The sequence below is a fragment of the Oryzias melastigma genome, linkage group LG8 (genome assembly GCF_002922805.2).
Source record: "Oryzias melastigma strain HK-1 linkage group LG8, ASM292280v2, whole genome shotgun sequence".
NCBI lineage: Eukaryota > Metazoa > Chordata > Actinopteri > Beloniformes > Adrianichthyidae > Oryzias > Oryzias melastigma.
Window position 1 is genome coordinate 22,385,762 of NC_050519.1, and position 19,412 is coordinate 22,405,173.

Here is a 19,412-nt window from a genome sequence, read left to right on the forward strand (position 1 = left end):
TTCAGCGTGTTCAGCTATCAATTTTAGCATCTTCAGCGGCCAAATTCAGCTTACAGCATTCACTCTATCATTATCACAGGTAATGCTATATATATAATTTTTAGTTAGTTCAAAGCTAATGATGGTTAAGATGTGTGCCTTACATACAGTTTATGCATGACTTGATTAGTCGACTAATCAGAAATAATAATCGATGATTAGTCAACTATTAAAATAATTGTTTGTGGCAGCACTAATTATATTTGACAGTAAAAGGAGAAAAATGTTGCACAAAATCCTAATGATGAAAAAACATCATGTGTGAATATCTTGCATCTTATTTTGAAGTTACTCTGCTGGAGAGCGTTAATTGACACAGGGTGTATTTTATTTTGAAAGGAACTTGTGTGCGCTGCTGTCAAAAGTAACAACAATAAAAACAGTTATAGAAGCATATAGACAGTGTTGTAATATTTAAAAGCTACTTTTCTTAAATAATTTTTAATCGGCATAAAAACGTAAAAGTCTTTCAGGAGTTAGTTTGGGCTTAGTTAAAGAATTTGGACACAATCTGAGTGATTTTACTTCTTAAGATTTTACTTCTTCTGGTGAATTCTTCATATGTTTCACCGATATTAAAGAAGTCATCATGATCGTAGCGGTCTGCTGTGAAACTGTCTTTGCTCAGAGGAACGTTGAGAACTCCTGCAGTTTAAGCAGGCATCTGTCTGCATGCATTCATGAAACACACAATAGGAAAAGCAAGTTTGGCGGTAACTGGGTCGGCCATCTGTGCCGTTCACCCGTGTGCTGTTGCTCCGCTGAACCAGACGCTTCTCCTTCTTGGAGGGTTTGCTGTAGTTAAAGTTCTGCTCGTGTGACCGCTCAGGTTGGAGGCACACCTCTGGACTTTGACGGATTTGGAGTTCTGGGGTCTTGATTTCATCCTAAAACCAGACAAACCAACAACAGAAAAACCTGACACTGAAGGGTTTCAGGTCAGATGAAGCTCCTGGTGACAGATGGTGTGTGGGGGTGAGTGTGTGTCACGTTGATGCTGACTCATGTTTCTTTGCTGCAGGATGATGGCAGCAACTCTTCATTTCCCACAATTCTCTTTACAGTTTTACATACTTGTACGTTTCGTGGTTTGATTGAACTCAAATGTTTGTTTGGCGACCTCAATTTTTATCATTTAAGAATATGGATTTTTAAAAGAATCAGCATTAAATCAAAGGGCCTCTATAAGACCCAGTAAAATAGGATCTTGAGGTGGCAGGCAGAAGAGAACATCATCCTCTCCAGCTGTTTATTCTTCATGGATACAGACACAGATTGACTCAAACATTTCATGAAAGGCTAAAACAAAAAAAGAAGGTTTGATAGACAATGTAAAAAAAAAAAGTTCAAAAATAAGTTTGAAAATCTCAAAGCTATCTCTGGTATTGGAAGTCTATTTCAAAGTTTTAAACTAACAGAAGGGAATGCAGGATCACCTTTAAAGGGGCCATACCATGATTTTCTTAAGTCTTTCAAAGTAAAATGATCATGTAGTATTTTTGGAAAACCAAGAAACAAGTTATTTATGAAATTATGAAATTTGCTGTCACAAACGATCATTTTAATAGTCGACTAATCACCGATTATTTTTTCTGATTAGTCGACTAATCCGGTGGATGTAAAGCACAAATCTTAATCATCATTAGCCTTAAACTAAAAATAAAGACAATTAAGATGACAGTTTATTAAACTCTTAATGAATCGTGCAACCTTCTATGGAGCTAATTTGGGTCCAATATTATTTGAAAACCAAATAAAACATTTTGAAAAAAATATTGGTGTTTGACCCAAAAAAAGGTAAAATGTCCAAAACGTTTTGCTATTCTAAAATAAACTTAAATATTTTCATCTTAAAATGTTCTGTTTTTTTAGGTTTAAAAACTCAAAATTTCAATTTCAAAATGTTTTTTTTCACTTTCAGCTCTTTTTTTTGTTTACGAATGTGAACATTTCCATTTCAAAACTCTTGGTCTTGCTGTGGCGCGTTGGGGCGGGGCTAACACAAAGAACCAATCAAAATCGATGAGGGTGGTAAAATAAAATAATCTTTAAAACCAATTTGCTCCAGATGCAACCAAGAGAGAGATTCCTGTCAGTCTCTGACAAAAAGTAATAATCAACAGAGGTAAAAGCATGCTTTAGGACTTTTTATTCTTTGTTCATTATTCATACTTTTTCAAGATCCCGTCTGGCCAGACACGCCTTCATTTTTATCTGTCTATGCTGAAAAAAAATAGATTTTACTCTTTTTTTCTGTAAAGGTTGAGATCAGGGTCAATCTTTACACCTGGCTACAGATTTCTGATATGGAACATGAAAGCAAATTCCACAGAGAGGGCTCCACATCTGCCAAGTCAAAGAGCATTATATCAGGCTTCTGCTCATATGAGCTCAGAGTTTTCTGACAGTCAAACTTTTAGTTCTTGTGTTCAGTATTCAGGTTAGTCAAAGCTTTTGGAGAACATCCAAAAGTCATAGAGGACACGTGTCCTTAGATAGCTTAAAACTAGACGTCCTGCTCACACCATCAAAGGTTTCACCCCCAAATATCTGTGACAGTATTCTCTCTTTTGATTGGTTAAATATCTACAACAAATAAAGGAAGAAGGGCTTGTAAACACATGAAAAAAATTTGCCTCAAAGTGCATTTTCCACACATTTTCTAGTGTTTTCTATGGCTGTGAATTCACCCCAGTCGTTTGGGTGATTGATGAGTCACCATGTCATTGATGCTGTTTATCGATCACTGCAGATCCTTTGCCAGCCGGCCTCTGGGTCCTCTTTTCTTCTTGTAGTGCCAGGAGCACAGGAAGGGACGGCAGTGTTTCCTGTTTCCTGGTAGGAGGAGCCTCTGAGAAAAGGGGTTTGGGGGGAGGAGGGGTACATTTTCTTTTCTGAGGACTTCGATTTTTACCTGCTTCTTAAACATGAGGAATAGAGATGAAGAGCAGGAATTTGTTCAGGAGTTAAACCTTTGTGATACTGTTTTATGAAAAGCATGAAAAACAGTGGATGACTATGGAAAACATGCTGACGGGCTCCGGGATCAGTGCTCATTTGTTAACTGTGAAGAACAACGGACTAGCTTAAGCCACTGAGCTGCACCCCCGCCCCATGTTAAAGAATCAGACGCTCTGGTCCAGTCAGGGAAGGACTGGTCAATGAAGGGTCCGGTGTCCCTCGAGTGTCTGCTCAGGTTCATTCACACACTCACACACCAGCACGGGGGGAACTGTAACAGACAGGCACCTCCAGGGACTACTAAGCATTGAAGATGGATCCCTAACAACAGTATTATCAGACGGATACTTGGGTGTGTGCAGAAATCTGTGTGCTAAAATTAGAGGGGGGAGGAGCCTTTGTGTGAGCATTGATTTTACAGCAGGTCGCCCTTCAGGCGGCAGAACAGAGCGCGCTCACACATGAGGGAGGAGGCAGATACCTGACCAGGACTGTCGCTGCGAGGGGGGCGGGGTCAGGATCCGGATGGTTCTGTATGATCTCTCATGCTCTGCCACTTGGGGAGCTGTCAGGAGTAAGTGAATGGTTGAGTTTTGTTGCTGTTGTTGGTCCTTGACGTGTGACAGATATGGAGAGAAAATAGTATCATTCCCATTTGTGCATGATGGGTAATTGCTGATGTGCGTGTATCTTTGGACTTAATTCTTGATTTGTAAATCATACAATACATTTGTGGATAAGTGCAAAAATTATGAAATAAAAAAATAAATAAATGAATAAAATTTACACATGCACAATTTAAAATTACAATACCTTGAAACTAATTACACACACAAATCTTTAAAAACTACGCACAAATCGCTCGTTACGCTCACACAAAACCACATTTACGCAAAATCTGATTTGAGACTCTTTTCTTGTCTCCATGAAAGAAAAGATTAATCCATAAGTGATGTCTTTGAATGCTACTCCAATGCTTGGTCATCAGAGTTTCCTTTTCAGCTGTTTACGCAAGCAATAATGAACAATTATGAACGCACAAATCCAAAGTTACGCACAAATCTAAAGTTACGCGCAAAAGAACAATTACCCATGTACAAATCTAGAATTACACACGCATAAATCCAAAGTTACGCACAAGTCTTGAATTACAAATGCACAAATCTAAAGTTACGCACAAATCTAGAATTACAAACGCACAAATCCAAAGTTTTAGTTGTCGGGGTGTGATGAATATGCCTAAGTGATTTTTAGAAGAATTTTCAAACTTTTGGATTTCTTCGACAACAGTTTCATTCTGGACCTGATCTTCTGTTTCTGACCCGGCGTCATCTGTTTGCTTGCCGCCTGCCCTGACCCTCACCTGGACTACTCTCCTCTTGGATGATCCCACACTCATGATTGACCTCTGCCTGTCTGACCCCGATTTAGCTTTGTGAACTTTTAGTTGTGCTTGGTTCCTGTCCTGCCCATTTGTGACAGGTACTAAAGGCGATTTTTAAAAATAAAATACGACCTCTTCCTGAGGTCAAAGGTGACACTGCAGTTGTGGTTGTAGACTGAAGCTGGAGGCATGTATGGGAAAGTTTTGTGAAGATTGCTCAAATTCAAGTTTTCTTTTCCCATATCGTGCAAAAATGTCAAAATCACCAAATTTCACACTTAGCCACAACATAACCACCAAGCCAAGGGTCCTGTGGCCATCCCATAATGATCATTAAACTTACTTTCTACATCCCTGACTCGAGTGTTTTGGATTTGTTTGTGAATTTGGGAATTTTTCTTTGAGCTCCATAAGATAATTTTTGGCCCATTTCATTCAAAGGTGCAGTAAGAAGGGAGAATAGCAAAGACTGTCTGGTTTTTGAGTCCAGGACTCTTTCTGGACAAAACTATTAAGTTTCAAATTCACGTTTTCTCAAGATATGCCGCAGATGCGGGTCTGTCACCATCAAGGTCCACATCAGGACAGTGAAAGTAAACAGATTGTTACCATGAGGAATGTGTTGGAGACATTGCAGATGAGGTAATATTCTTCTACACATTTGTCTTTCTTTATTTTGCCGTAGTCCTCCTTTACCCAGAGTCACTCCCTTGTATTGGTTCCAGAGACTGGAGGACACATTGATGAATGTTTCCTCCAAACCCGTGTTTCTCAGCTCAAATTCTTTGTGTTTTTTCTTACTGTTGTGAACACATTTGATTCAGCTCATCACTCAGCTCTGCTGGGTCCTGATAACAGCCGTCATTAAATGCAGATGAGCAGCAAAACAGAAAACACACAAACATGCAGATTTAATAAACAGATTGCTTTGATGGAGGAGAACAGTTTTTATGTCAGAAGACCTGTAGAAACAGGTCCTGGATCCACGTAATCATGGCTGCTGGATGAAGTATATCAGCTTTAGCCGTCGTGAGGCCTCAGAACTTCACATTTGTGCTTAGCTACATGTGGAAATGACGTTTTCTCTGCTGTCCTAACTGGGAAGGCCGTGTCACCCCAATGACCGCTCCTCTGTGTCTGCTCTGTCTGTGCTCAGGCCTTTGACAGGAAGTCGTGACTCGTCGGTGTGAGTCGCCATGTTCAGAAACAGCCTGAAGATGCTCCTGGGGGGCAAGAACCGCAAGGCAATCACCAGTGGTGAGTGTCTGCTGAGTGTCCAGCCTTTAAACCACCAGCCACTCCTCTGTAATCCTTCTGTTTTCCAGGAGGGGGCAGCAGCGTGGACTCTGAGGGTTCAGATGTGCGCACCATGGAGGGACTCACCCGTTCTCTTCCTTCCTCCCCCCACCTTAACTACCGCACAGCCAAGAGAACAGGTATGGTGTTGACATTCAAACCTCTTTAACAGGAGACCCATGAAGTCCAGATGTCAGAGGCTTGAGTTTTCTCATCATAGCATTTGTCCAGGCTTTAAAGCACATGTGTCAAAGTCAAGGCCCGGGGGCCGGATCCGGCCCACATTGTAATTCTATCCGGCCTTCCAGATTAATCTATTTTATTGTTATTAACGGCCCGATGTTATCTAATGCTTATTTCTAACTTGTATAATTTTGACAAAATATATTTTTATAGAGAGTAAAATATTAAAAGTTATTTAAGGTTTAAGTTGATTTATTCTGGAATAATATTCCTGCCTTTTTATTATTCATAATTATGTTAAAAAGTTACAGATTTAAAGTTTTCAATTTTGGCATTCTGCAGCTTTTTGGACTATTTCAGCATTTACTGAGATTTTTTTTAGGCTATTTTGGAGTTTAGCGAATATTTCAGCTACATGCTAGCTGTTTCTGCTAGCCCAATTCCTTTTTTTTTGTAGTTTTTAGGCTAATTTGGCATTTGGCTAATATTTTAACTGGCTATCAGCTTCAGCATTTTCATCTACCAGCTTCAGCGTAATTAGCTATCAATTTCAGCATCTTCAGCTATAAGGGGTCGGCGACCTTTCGCAGTAAAAGAACCATTTGGACTCGTTTTCTACTGATCAAAACCTAGAAGGAACCACATAGTCTTTCTTTAGCCTTTAAGAAAATTGGATTTTCATTCATTACATTATTTTTCTTTAAACAAAAGCAAAAATATAAAAAGAACCTAGCATCTCTCAAAATGTGATTTATTATTATTTTTTTAAATAATTTTCAAAATAAAAGATGCTCTATGCCAATCAGGATCATCTCAGATCAGCTCTGAACTGCTAGTAACCAATGTTGTTCAGCATAAGATAATATGTGCTTTTAACTCATAAAGATCAATTTTTTTACCAAAGTTTTTCTTTTCATATAAACTCTGTTCATTCTGGAGGTAGAGTTGATCAAACAAGACGTCTTCAGGTCAACAGGATGTAAAAACCTACATAGTTTATCATCTGTTTGAACCTCAGACATCAATTTATACATTTAACTAATCTAAATTTAATAAATGACTATTAAGTAATCCTTACTTTAAAAAAATGCTATTTTTCTGTTCAATAGTTTTTGTTTTTTCTCCCGTCTTTGTCCTCAGCAGTCTTACTCTGCTGGGTTTTGTTATTTTAGTTTGGATCTTGGTAGTCTTAGTTTTCAGGCTTTGTTTATTTGTTTTCTTTAGGTAGTTTTGGTTAGACAGTCATTATCAGGAGCTGCTGACTCTGACGGTCGACATGTCTGGATCAGCAGTCTCCATGACTTATTTATGTTTGGTCAAGAGCCTCAATGGAGATAAAAGAGACACATGTGGATCTGGAGCTGCAGGTTGGAGACCTCTGTATCAGCACTATCATCTTCAGCGTCCAAATTCAGTTTACAGCATTCACACTAGCATTATCGCAATAAATGCTATAAATCTAGTTCATAATTATGTTTAAAAGTTGCGGTTTTAAAGTTTTATACATTTAGTTTTAGAGTGTTTAATAAATGTTTTCCTGTTCGGCCCGCGTCCTAAGCTGTGTTTTGGATTCTGTCCCCTTATGCGATTGAGTTTAACACTCCTGGCTTAAAGCCTCAGATTAGATTTGTTTTTGTTCATCGTTTGGGTTTGTAGTGCCTGATCTGGTTGTTAAAACCCAGAGATGCTTCATTAATTCTGCCTGAGATCAGAAGGAATTTCCCCCCGCTGTGTCTTCTATGAATCAGTCCTCAGCGTTGAACCTTGAATCATCTACTGGCAGTTTAAATAAAGTTTTAGTCCAGATGATGAGGTCGCCAACATGTGCACATATTTGGTTAAAAAAAACAGTGGAATAAAAACCAACTAACTCACAAATTATTGACTTTGTTACAAATTTTGAGCATCTTTGTCAGCAGCCATTGGTTTTTGGTTCCAGTCTTAGTGAAAGACAAAGTGACAAAACGTTGACATTCAGTGATGTTTCACATAATTATAAAGGTAAGGAATAATGCCAGACAGGGTTTCCATTAGTAGAAATGAATGGACTTTGCATCAACCATCCAACGACAGACAGTTGCTTCTACAAAGTCAACCCATATCTGATAATAATAATCTGATATCTCTGTTCATGTCAATGGGTGTGACACGTTGTCATGGTGATGGCTACAGAGCCGGCACCGACCTCGCTCTGCAGCAGCGGAGGAAAAGGGTATCTATTTAATCGTTCCTTTGCCTCGCCACTGTGTTTTGACCATTGCCTTCCTTTTGACGCCGTTTATGTCTTGCCCTTGCTTTGTTTAATTAAACCGTTTGCTAACGTCTTAGCCTCTTCACCACAAAAAGATCACTATAGAGTTCGGTTTTGAAAGTGACAAACACCTGTTAGACCCGGTAGATACTGGAAACAGAACACAACTGGAAGATTTAAAATGAAAGTTTTTTTACTGATCACCATCAAGAAGTTTGTGTTAGCTTGGGGGCGGGGCTGTCAGTGCAGACTCTTCATGAAGGGGGCTGTTCTTAATCTGTGACATCAGCATGTGAGAACCCGCTCGCTTTCGTGGGTATGGGAGGGGCTGCTGCAGACAGTACAGGTTTTTAGAGGATTACTCTTAAATACATGAACGGATCTAAATACCACTTTGGGGTTCTTTATAGAGAGGAATGAACAGTAGAATACACTTAAAAGCTCAAAAAGTTGTTTTTTTTAAATTTGTGTCAACAATCAAATAATTTCTTTCATTATTTGATAATAAAACTATTTAGAAACTTATCTTCCAAGTTTTGGAAGTATCTCTTGTAACCCAATGGCATTTAATGCGACCAGAACTTCTCCCATTATTATTTTTTAACCTTTTTACACAAAATCTTTGACATTCTGTTACTTTTCAACTTTTCCAGTAGATTCTGAAGAATGGTAACTGTTGAAAAGTTGCAGTAAATCAAAGAACACTGAAGCTATACGGTGTTAAAGGGGCCATACCATGAAAATTCGACTTTTCTAAGTGCATTCCGTACCGTTGTGGAAGCGGAGATAACTGGAGTCGGTGCGTTTCTCTCTGACAGATGTTGCTTGATAAGGGATAACGTCTATATTCAAAGACTCATATAAGCTGTGGATACGGGGGTGTTTCTAACTTCCTGCTCACACAGGAAGCACATCCTCTGCTGGGGTCACTCTGACCCGTGCTGGTGGTGGTTCTCTGTTATCAGGTCTGTGTTGGACACATTCTGGATAAGTGGATTCCTCTGAGCTCCTCTGGACGGCAGCATTTCTGTGCGTCAGTCATTCATGCATGTTTCTGTTGGAGAAACAAGGCTGGCTTGTCTGCGTGGACGTCCCTCTCCTCTCAGTGTGGCTCCTCCTGCAGACCTCCTCCCTGCATGTGTGTGTGTCCTTTTTTTCCTCTTTTTTTCCCTGTTTGGCTCGGAGGGGGAGGTTGTGACTTGCAGTCCTCTCGGAGGGAGCAGGCAGATTTGGAGCCTCTGCTCCGGGACTCTTTAAAGACTTGAAGCTTGACCAAAGTTTTGGACTGAATGCAGCTCTGCTGTTGTCTGGGGGGTGGAGGAGCGTGGAGGAATGCCTGCTGGATCAGGTTTCCCAGCTTTACTGGCGTCTCTCCTCAACAAAGAGGCTGTGCTGAGCATGTAGGAAATGCTCCGTTCTGCAGACTTTTTTTCCGTCCCTTCACGCCTCCTCTTCGTCCTCCTCCTCTTCTCCTTCGTGCGCTCTGCTGAAGGAGGACCAACCGAGGAACAAAGTGATGCCTGAAACTTCGACTCGGACCAGCACAACTGGAACTGATTTTGTTTACTCTGCATGGAAACACTCTGAGCCAATCAGGACGTCCCGCCTGTCATGGACTGCGCGGCGGGTGTGTTGAAAACGTGTGCCCCCCCCAGGAGTAGAGGGGGAGAGCGGCGGCCGCCCCCCAGCCGGCCGGCGTGGATGCCGGCAGACGTCTGCGGCGCCGATGGAGTCGCCCGGGCCGTGGTTCTGCTGCGGCGCTCACTGCTGGGCTTGTGCTGCTGTCGGGCCCACGACGGGGGCGCTCAGCTGTGCCGGGGCAGGGGGGGAGACCCGGTCCGACGAGGGGAGGAGGATGAAGGTGAGAGCGGGGGCTCAGATATCAAGTTTGTTCTGTCCACGAGTTGTTTTGAAGGAGTGTGAGTTTAAACAACCGCTTCTCCAGAACGGGTCTTTCCGTCCAGAACTTGATCCAAACATCAACTCACCTGTGAGGTTTTTCAGCAGAGGCAGCAGGAGAGTCTGAGGTCTGAGCTGAAGACAGTTATTACCACAGTTTCTGTTTGAAAAGCTCATCTTTTTGTTTCTATTTAATATAAAAAAACAGGTTTACATCCTCATCACCCAGGAGATTTGATTTGTTCTTTATTTGACGTATCAATAAAGATTTTCAGACTGATTCAGAAAAAGTTTCTCCAACTTAAAATGAGATCTTTATTTTTGCTGTGATTGTACATCTACAGATTGTACATCTACAGATTGTACATCTACACAGAAGAAAATAAAGTTTATTTACAGTGTTCTGAAAATTAACGATTTTATTGACTTTGTTTTCTTAAGACTTTTCCTAATATCCTCCTTTTTAAGCTTTATTTCAGTAATTATAATATTAAATTAGTTGTAACTTTACGAGAATCAGTTCTGAAATACTTATTTTTTTTCTAGAGATGATATTTAGCACATTCCTTTTTTTACATTCCCATTACAGCTACAATTTTTATATTTTTAGGTAACATTACAGCATCACAGTCAAACTTATACAAAAATCAAGACTTAAAGACCAAATTTTTTAGTATGTTTTTGTGGTGTTTTCCTGATGATGGAAGACATGAATAGTCGACTAATCGATGACTAATCGACTATTAAAATAGTCGATTAGTCGTAACTTTATATTATATGGATTCAGAGTGTTGTAAAGTTGAACAAAGTTGGGAGCGTTTGGCTAAAAAAAATCATTTTTTTATATTTGAGTCAGTGAGAACAAAACTTTAAAATAGTTCCTTGATTCAGATGCCGAAACAAATGGAGGACAGAGGCTGCATGATTCATTATTCATTCATCTTCTTAACCGCTTCTTCCCTTTCGGGGTCGCGGGGTGCCGGAGCCTATCCCGGCTACTGAAGGGCGAAGGCGGGGTTCACCCTGGACAGGTCTCCAGTCTGTCTCAGGGCCTCAATCACACACATTCACTCTCACATTCACACCTAGGGGCAATTTAGAGTCACCAATGAACCTATGAAGCATGTTTTTGGATGGTGGGAGGAAGCCGGAGTCCCCGGTGAAAACCCACGCATGCACGGGGAGAACATGCAAACTCCACACAGAAAGGTCCCAGCCGGGATTCGAACCGGGGCCTTCTCGCTGTGAGGCAAGAGCGCTAACCACTGCGCCACCGTGCAGCCCCATGATTCATTAAAAGTTTAATATTATAGTTCTATTGTCTTTATCTTTAGTTAGTTTAAAGCTAATGATGGTTAAGATGTGTGTTTTACATCAAGTTTGCAATTGACCCAAATATTCTAATAATCGGAAAAAATAATCGGTGATTAGTCGACTTTTAAAATAATGGTTTGTAGCAGCACTAGAAGACATATGTAGATTAAGAAAATTAAAATTGCATTTGAAACTATTTCTTTATTCAAATCATAGTGAATCAGGAGCAGATATAAAATGGTGTTTATTTGTTTATCTGCTTCATTCTGATACACCGACGTACAGCCCAATAGATCCATGAACGTCTTTGTTTTGCTCGTCTGAGCTGGAATCTGGATCAGAACTGTACGGCTGGATAACTCCAACACCGCTCACCGTTTTTGTTACACTGGTCATGTTAGGTTGGGGGTGTGGGGGCTGTAAGCTAACAAGAGTAAATGTAGATAGATGGATGACGGGAGGTGGGGGGAGGTTCACCAACGGACCTCTGACAATCCAGCCGTGAATTTTCGTGAATTTAACTCCTCCTGCTCTGCAGAAAATGTGTTCTAAAGAACAACACAAGTTTTGATTTTGGCTAAAAACAGCATAATCATAATTAAAAGACCTCTGGGAACATTTTTATTTATTATTTATTTATTTAGCCATGCTGGGCAGATTTGTTCTGAAACGTCAGACTTTTCTCCTAAAAATGTGACTTATACTCCAGAACATTCAGTTCATGCGATGCAAACAATAAAACGTCCAATCATAAGCTTGCTTCTTCCAAGTCAATACATTTCTTTGTCAAATGCCGTGCATCATTATTTATAGATGTAAATGCCCTGTGAATCAGAAATATCTAGAGTTCAGCGTTTTTGGAGAAAGAATTGGACTGTTTCGTATCGCCAAAAGGTTATTTGACTCCTTTACGTATGGATTCATGGACCATGTATCGATATGAATGGAGTGAGAGGGAAGGATACACTCTAACGAGGATACATTTGGATTGGCCGTCGTTGGACAGATGCTTCTCGGTGTTTCCTCATCGCAGGCTGGTGTTTGTCTGCTTTGCAAATCAATCTTGAATCTTTATTGTTTTCACTTTCTTCAAAAGGTTCTTTTAGAATTAACTTGATGTGCTTCTCCATAAGGGGTTTATTCTTAGATCCTGGTTGTTTCTGTCAGATTATTGTTATGCTTTTCCTTAAAAAAGCTTGTTTATCAGAATTTAATCAAATTTGGACTTATACATGGAGGTCTCAGTGCACCAGAATCATGATGATGCTTCCACTGCCATGTTTAGAGTTTAGATTTTAGATTTTTTAACACTGGTTGCTCCTTTGGACGTGTCTTCTTGTTGGTCTTGTTTCCACAGAGCGTTCTGGTACGCTAAGGAGTGGAATGGAACAGTTAATTCTGGCGAGCGTCTCCACTCGCTGCACTTGCACTGAGCGGTTTGTTTTCACGGTGCATGTGTGGTGTAGAGCGCTAGCGTGTCATCGTAGTGTGATGACTAGAAAAGCAACAGCAATGGAGATCATCCAGCAGCTCGTTTTTTCTTGCTTTACTTTATTGTGTTTAACAGTAATTTAATGTTGTTTGAAAGAAGACTGAGGTTGGCTATTGGTGCTTTCTAATGTCGTCATCACTTTCTGCCAACTGTTCTATTTTTCTATGGACATACAACCAGTGGGGCCCCTTAGGGAGGTCGGAACTGTTTAATGCATGCGTCAAAGTCGAGGCCCGGGGGCCGGCTCCGGCCCTCTAGATCTTTTTTTTTTTGTTTTATTATTGGACCGATGTTATCTTGCGCTTATTTCTAACTTGTATAATTTTTTTCAAAAGATATTTTAATGGAGAGTAAAAAAATTATTTAATTTTTTTATTTAAAGTTATTTAATTTTTTAAGTTGATTTATTCTGAAATAAAATTCCTGCCTTTTTTTAATCTTAATTTAAATCTTAAACTTTTAGCGATTTTTTTTTTTTCAGCTACATTCTAGCTGTTTTGACTAAACTAAGCCTTTTTTTAGGCTAATTTGGTATTTAGCTAATATTTAAGCTGGCTCTCAGCTTTAGCGTTTTCAGCTTTCAGGTTTAGTGTTTTCAGCTATCAGCTTCAGCATCTTCAGCGGCCAAATTCAGCTCACAGCATCCACTCTAGCATTATCACAGGTGATGCTATATATCTAGTTCATAGTTATGTTAAAAAGTTTAGTTTCTAAACTTTTACAAATGTAGTTTTAGAGTGTTCTATAAATGTTCATCCTGTTCGACCCGCGACCTCAGATGTGTTTTTGGATTTTGGATCTTGTGCGATTGAGTTTGACGCCCGTGTTTTAGCCTTTTCAGCATTCCTCAGGTTCACACCCTTTGACGTCTTTGGTGTCGGTTTAGATCACCTCCTCAGATCAGCATATTACATCTGTGAGATCAGATACTTATTTAACTGATCAATATGTGTTTCTTATGCTTGATCTGGTTTTGCTGTTCATGAGACTTCTCACCCGTTTTGGACAGACTTCTGATTTAAATTACAGATGCTTCAAGTCTTTGTTGTTAAAAATGACCATAAACAGATGGTTTTATCCTCAATAACTTATTGTTTTTACAGACATATGGTTAAAAATGTGCAGACAGGCTGCTGCACATTGATCTGCAGCAAGATCACAAGGAATCAGTCAAGGATTTTCTTCAACTGAGAAACTGTTTTGGATCGTTTTTGATCCAGTGTCTGCAGAAATACAAGAAAACAGCAACAATTGACATCCTGAAGGCCTCACAGGTTGTTAAAAAGCAACCAAAGGACTTTTTAGCCTTGAGAAATGACAAAAAGTGGGACACTAAACTGTTTTTCACGTTTTATGGCAGGACTAAAATGTTTTTTTTAACGATAAATTACAATCAATTTATATTTTCAGGATTCATAAACACAGAAAGAATTTTGTGTTAAAAACCATACATTTTGATATTTTAAAAATAAAGACCCAGCAGTGCACTACAGATCTGATCTGAAAAAGAAGACTTTTAGTGGAAAAGGTCTCTGACATTTTGATCCATTGCTTTTGTTAATTGAAGTATCGTTTCACAACTAAAGAAAATATAATTTCCTATCATCTTGCAATAGAACTGGTTTTAATATGAAGCAAGATAAGAATAAAAACAACTTCAAACTCATTTTTATTTTTTAACTTTAAACTCAGAGCTCCAGTGTTTGTGTTCTTTGATTGACTTTTTAACACGATAATTCCAGTACAAAAGCAGTTAGTTTAAAGCTAATGTTGGTTAAGATTTGTGTTTTACCTCCTCTTTGCACATGACCCGATTAGTCGACTAATCAGAAACAATAATCAGTGATTAGTCGACTATTAAAATAAAGGTTTGTGGCAGCTCTACTGTTAAGCGTGATCTCCTGCTGAGTGTTCACTGACTCACCGATGAGCTGCTCGGACATGGAGGGAAAGGAGGAAGAATGTCTTTAACAGAGAGGGAAGAAAAACTGAAGTTTCAAATGTGCTGATGAAGGATATATGTAGGAAAAGACAGAGGAACTGGAGCTCATTTCAGAGAGAAGAGGAGAAGCAGAAAGTGAGGAAAAGAAAGAAAAATAACTCACAAAAGGACTGATGGGAAATCTGCAACTTGGACAGAAAAGAATCGGAGCGGGATCTTGGCGTTTGACTTCCCTCTAAAAACGACACAGCCACCCTGTCATTGGCTGACCGCAGAGACGTGTGTGTGTGTGAGCGATGTCCAGCATCAGCAGTTTCTGTAATTACAGGCTGTCAGAGCGAGCAGCAGGCGGACCCCGCGGCCTCACGGACGGGCTTTCTGGGTCAGGGTGGTGAAGACGTCTGCTTGGAAATAATCTGTGATTTGCATGTGTGCACTCCCGCACTTCCTGTGTTTTTTTGTTTTCTTCTTAAACAGCTTCATGGTCATTGTTGTGAGGGGGCAGCAGATGGAGGTCCCACTGCTGGAACATCGGATCTTGGTGCAGCAAATTTCCACTGGAAGTGGAAGCTTTACAGCTGCACAGAAATGTCATGTTCTGAAAAAGAGAGATTATGGGTTTAGTTTTAGCAGAGATTACTCCCACAGCACCAACTACCAGAATCATCTGGAGGGACATATGTCAAACTGAGGATACGACCTGTGTTGTAATTATGTTTTGATTAATACTAAAGCTGACCTCCAAAAACCTGCAAATCCCATAATGCACTGCCAGCGAGTTTACATGTTGATAAACCGTCACTGAGTTTTTTTTTAATGAAGATCAGCAAATCGTCATCTTACTCGTGAACATCTTGGTTCAATCCTGAGGATCTCCTCATCTTAAAGTCTGCTGCACAACTTTGATGAACTCGTTTCTAAGATGAGACACCAACTCTCTCAAAGTGAGCTAGAAGAGAAATAAACTGAGCCTCAATAGAGGATTCTTTGTTATTTAATTATTTATACAGAAAATTAGATTTTGCTATTTTTGGCTTGTAGAAAAATGTTCTTTGGGTAGGTTAAGAAACTACTTATAAGACATTAAGAAGCATTAGAAATGTGGTATTAAGCTGCTTATAAAAACGTTTATTAGCATTTGTAGGTGTATTTCAAAGGACTTAGAAGTTTAAATAAACTGCTCACGAAAACTGTGGCTCCCTTTACCACTCCATTGTGTTGTCGCTCTTTGGTTAAAAGAAAATGTTTTTAAAAATTTAAAAAGTAACTATAAAGGAAAAATTAAGTAAATCGTAAAGCAAAAAAAAGGAAATTCACTCAAACTTTATTCAATTCATTCCCAAACAGTTGAAGGATGATATAAATCACTTTAGAGGATCTTAACAAATGTAGCTGTAATTCTCCATCAATGCTTTGTAGTTTATCAACGTCATAGTGACGGTTATGGAGTTCATTTTGAGCTTCATTTATCACAAAAAATCAATTTATTGTCAGTAACCAGAATTAAACCTAAGTTAAGTTATAATCCACTGGATTATAAAGCAGATTTTCCTTTTCTGAAAAAATTCAAGGAGTAAAGTGTTCCTCTTGATTTTAATATATCGTAGGGGTCACTTCATTAGCTCAGGTTTAGTTTTTGTTGGTTATATTTAAAAATGTGTGGCTGAAATCCACCAGAAACAGTAAAATAAACAGTTATTTTTTATATCATTGATGACTTTCCTCCTGCATTTGCTGCATTGACATAATCCTATAATGTAGGATGTCTTTTATTTTGAAAGGAAGTCATGCAAAGCTCTGTCAAAAGTTATAAACTATTTCATTATATTTCATATTTTTTTTAATATGTTTTCTCTTAATGTTTATGTTTTATTTATGCAAAAACCACAATAGTTTATTCAAATGTATCATGTCGGTAGCAAAAACATAAATATGAATCAGTCTTTGTGGCTCCTACTGGGTTTTGATTGGTGAGAAATCGACCCGAAGGGTTCTTTAAGTGTTGAATGTTGAAGACCCTTGCTCTAGAAAGAGGGTTAGAAAGTGAATACGACCAATCTTCATTGTATTTAATGTGTGTTGTTGTTGTTTCAGCCACAAGCTGTCTCCTAAGCTTGATCACTTCTAGTTTCAAACATCAACGACTCTGCAAACTGAGCTTTAAAACAAACTTCATTTTTCCTGATCAGTTTTTCATCTATATTTCAATCGGGATATATGTATCGTATCGTGAGACACATCAGGACTTGTATGATATTGGGATGAAAATGATAGCATCAATACAAATCAGTGTCTTAGTGTTTAAAGTGTGAGTGAAGACTTTGTGGCTCCTACTGGGTTGTTGTCAGTGAGACATCAACCTGAATGGCTCTTTAAGAGTTGAAGGTTGCATACCTCTGACATAGACTTTTCATTGGAAGTGAACTGGTCACTTGAACGTGCGTTGCAGAAGGTTGGTGTGAACGTAATTTTATAGCTGCGTTTTGGGAAAAGCTTAGACACTAGAACAGATTTTCAAATGTTTTGTCTCACGTTTAAAAACTTCTTTTTATATGTAGTTACGTCCAGGCATTGACACATGAGTGTCAGTTTATTACTCCTGCACGGTCAACCAAGCACAGCCGTCAGGTCTGTCGGACTGGCCACATCCTTTGTTGTCTTGGGGGAGCAGCATGGAGCCCTCCCTGGCCTGGTTTATGGAGTTTCTTGGTGGATCTGCTGGATTTTTATGATTCTTTCTCTGTCTGTCCTCTTCATCTGCAAAGACGCTTGCATCTCTTTCCATCTGGTCTCTTGATCAAACAGCATATCCGCCTTTCTTCTCTCCATCATGAACTCTCTAGTTTTGGTGGTTCACTCTCAACGTTCTAAGCTTTTCCTAGATATATATCTCTCTCTGTCTACAAACGCTCCTTACTGCTCTTCTTCCTCCACCGACAGCCCTCCAATTTCCACCTCGTAGGTCAACCTCACTGCTGCTGGTTGTTGTTAGCTCAGACCATCATTGATGCAGCCTGGAAGTCCTCTGTGTGATTCACCATCTCTTGTTTCACTCTGGATGTGCTTCCTGACACAAACCACTGCGTTTATCTGGGAGCTCTCTGGATTGTGTTCTCTTGTGGTTGTGTAACTGAAAAAGAATGTTTTGTTTGTAAAATAAGAACTAGTCACTCTTAAAGATAAGCCGGACCTCGAACACTTAAAGCTTTATATGGCAGTAAAATCATCTTAAACTGGCAGCAGTAAAAGAAGCCAGAAATATGTTGGATCCCATGACTCAAAACTCAATCAAAACCTTTTTTTTTTACTCGACATATTTGAAAATTAACTAATTATAAAACATATATGACCACAAAGGCTGTTCTTGTTGTTCGTGTAATAAAATGAACTCTTCTAAGGACTTTAGCTGGTTGGACTAAAATATTCACACTGCTTTGTAGAGCTTGAATAACATCTGTTTGGCTTGAAGTGTAACCTGTGTGTTCTGCAGAGACCATCAGTCAGTAGATGTCTACCACTATGCTAGACAGACAGATAATTAAAGGGACTGGAGCTGGACTGATGATGGGAACAGACTGAGTGCAGATGGAACTTCCATGTGATGAGACGGTTCTGGTTAAAGTCAAGAAGTTTCTTATTTTGGGAGTCTGAGCTCAAGGACCCAGAAACCATTTATGAAATGTCATTTCTTTCTCTTCCTTGTCTGTCCAGAGGCCCCGGAGGAGTTAGGACCGCCCCCTTCAGTGGACGAGGCAGCGGACGCCCTCATGACCAGGCTGGGCTTCCTACTGGGGGAGAGAGTGGTCAGTGAAGAACCCGTCTCTCCACATCAAACCCAAGATGAGGCCCAGGTATGCACCTCACCTTCACACACTGAGTGGTTCTGCCGACTGCTGTCAGTGGGTTCATGTTACGTCCTGCTGCTACTGCTGGACCTTTTTCCATCCAGTTCTTCTGCTCACCTGGCAGGTGTGGTCAGTGTGCTTTAATTAGCACCTGCTGGCTATTTAAGACAGAGGAGATCACACTAAGACAGGTGGGAGCTGGCTGAGTTTTAGTTGGTGCTGGTTTGTTTCGTTCTCTTTTCCCTTCATTGTACTCAACAGTCTTACTCTGCTGGGTTTCAAATCAAGATAAAGGGTCAAATAACCAAGATAAGTGTGATGTGTACTTAAAATCTTTGTTGCCTTATCTTAAAAAATACTCGAGGGCCTCATTTGGCTCCTGAACCATCCAAACATACTTTGGAAGTCTTAAGGAAGGGCTGTCAAACTCAATCACACAAGGGGCCAAAATCCAAAACACACCGAACAGGATAAACATTTATTGAACACTCTAAAACTACATCTTTAAAACTTTAAAACAATAACTTTTTAACATAATTATGAACTAGATATATAGTATTACCTGCAATAATGCTAGTGTGAATGCTGTAAGCTGAATTTGGCTGCTGAAGATGCTAGTGCTGATACCTGAAAATGCTAGTGCTGATAGCTGAAGATGCTAGTGCTGATAGCTGAAGATGCTAGTGCTGATACCTGAAGATGCTAGTGCTGATAGCTGAAGATGCTGAAGCTGAAAAACAAACAAAAAAACGTAAGTTAGCCAAAAAACTTGCATGTAGCTGAAAAAATATCTAAACATCAAAATA

At 39.6% G+C, this 19,412-nt stretch overlaps 1 protein-coding gene across 4 annotated transcripts in view; it reads left to right on the forward strand.

Moving 5' to 3' along the window:
* Positions 1-19,412, forward strand: part of tanc2a (tetratricopeptide repeat, ankyrin repeat and coiled-coil containing 2a) — a 51,531-nt gene that overhangs the window by 5,698 nt on the left and 26,421 nt on the right. For 2 of the 4 annotated variants that reach the window (XM_024272625.2, XM_024272627.2), the window contains exons 2-4: positions 5,541-5,641; positions 5,710-5,820; positions 18,473-18,612. In XM_024272625.2, coding sequence (XP_024128393.1) covers positions 5,581-5,641; positions 5,710-5,820; positions 18,473-18,612 — 312 coding nt within the window. In that variant the 5' untranslated portion in view covers positions 5,541-5,580. Of the gene's footprint in view, positions 1-5,540; positions 5,642-5,709; positions 5,821-8,981; positions 9,976-18,472; positions 18,613-19,412 lie in introns of those variants that run through there. The other 2 variants (XM_036213374.1, XM_036213375.1) reach the window with 1 other exon arrangement.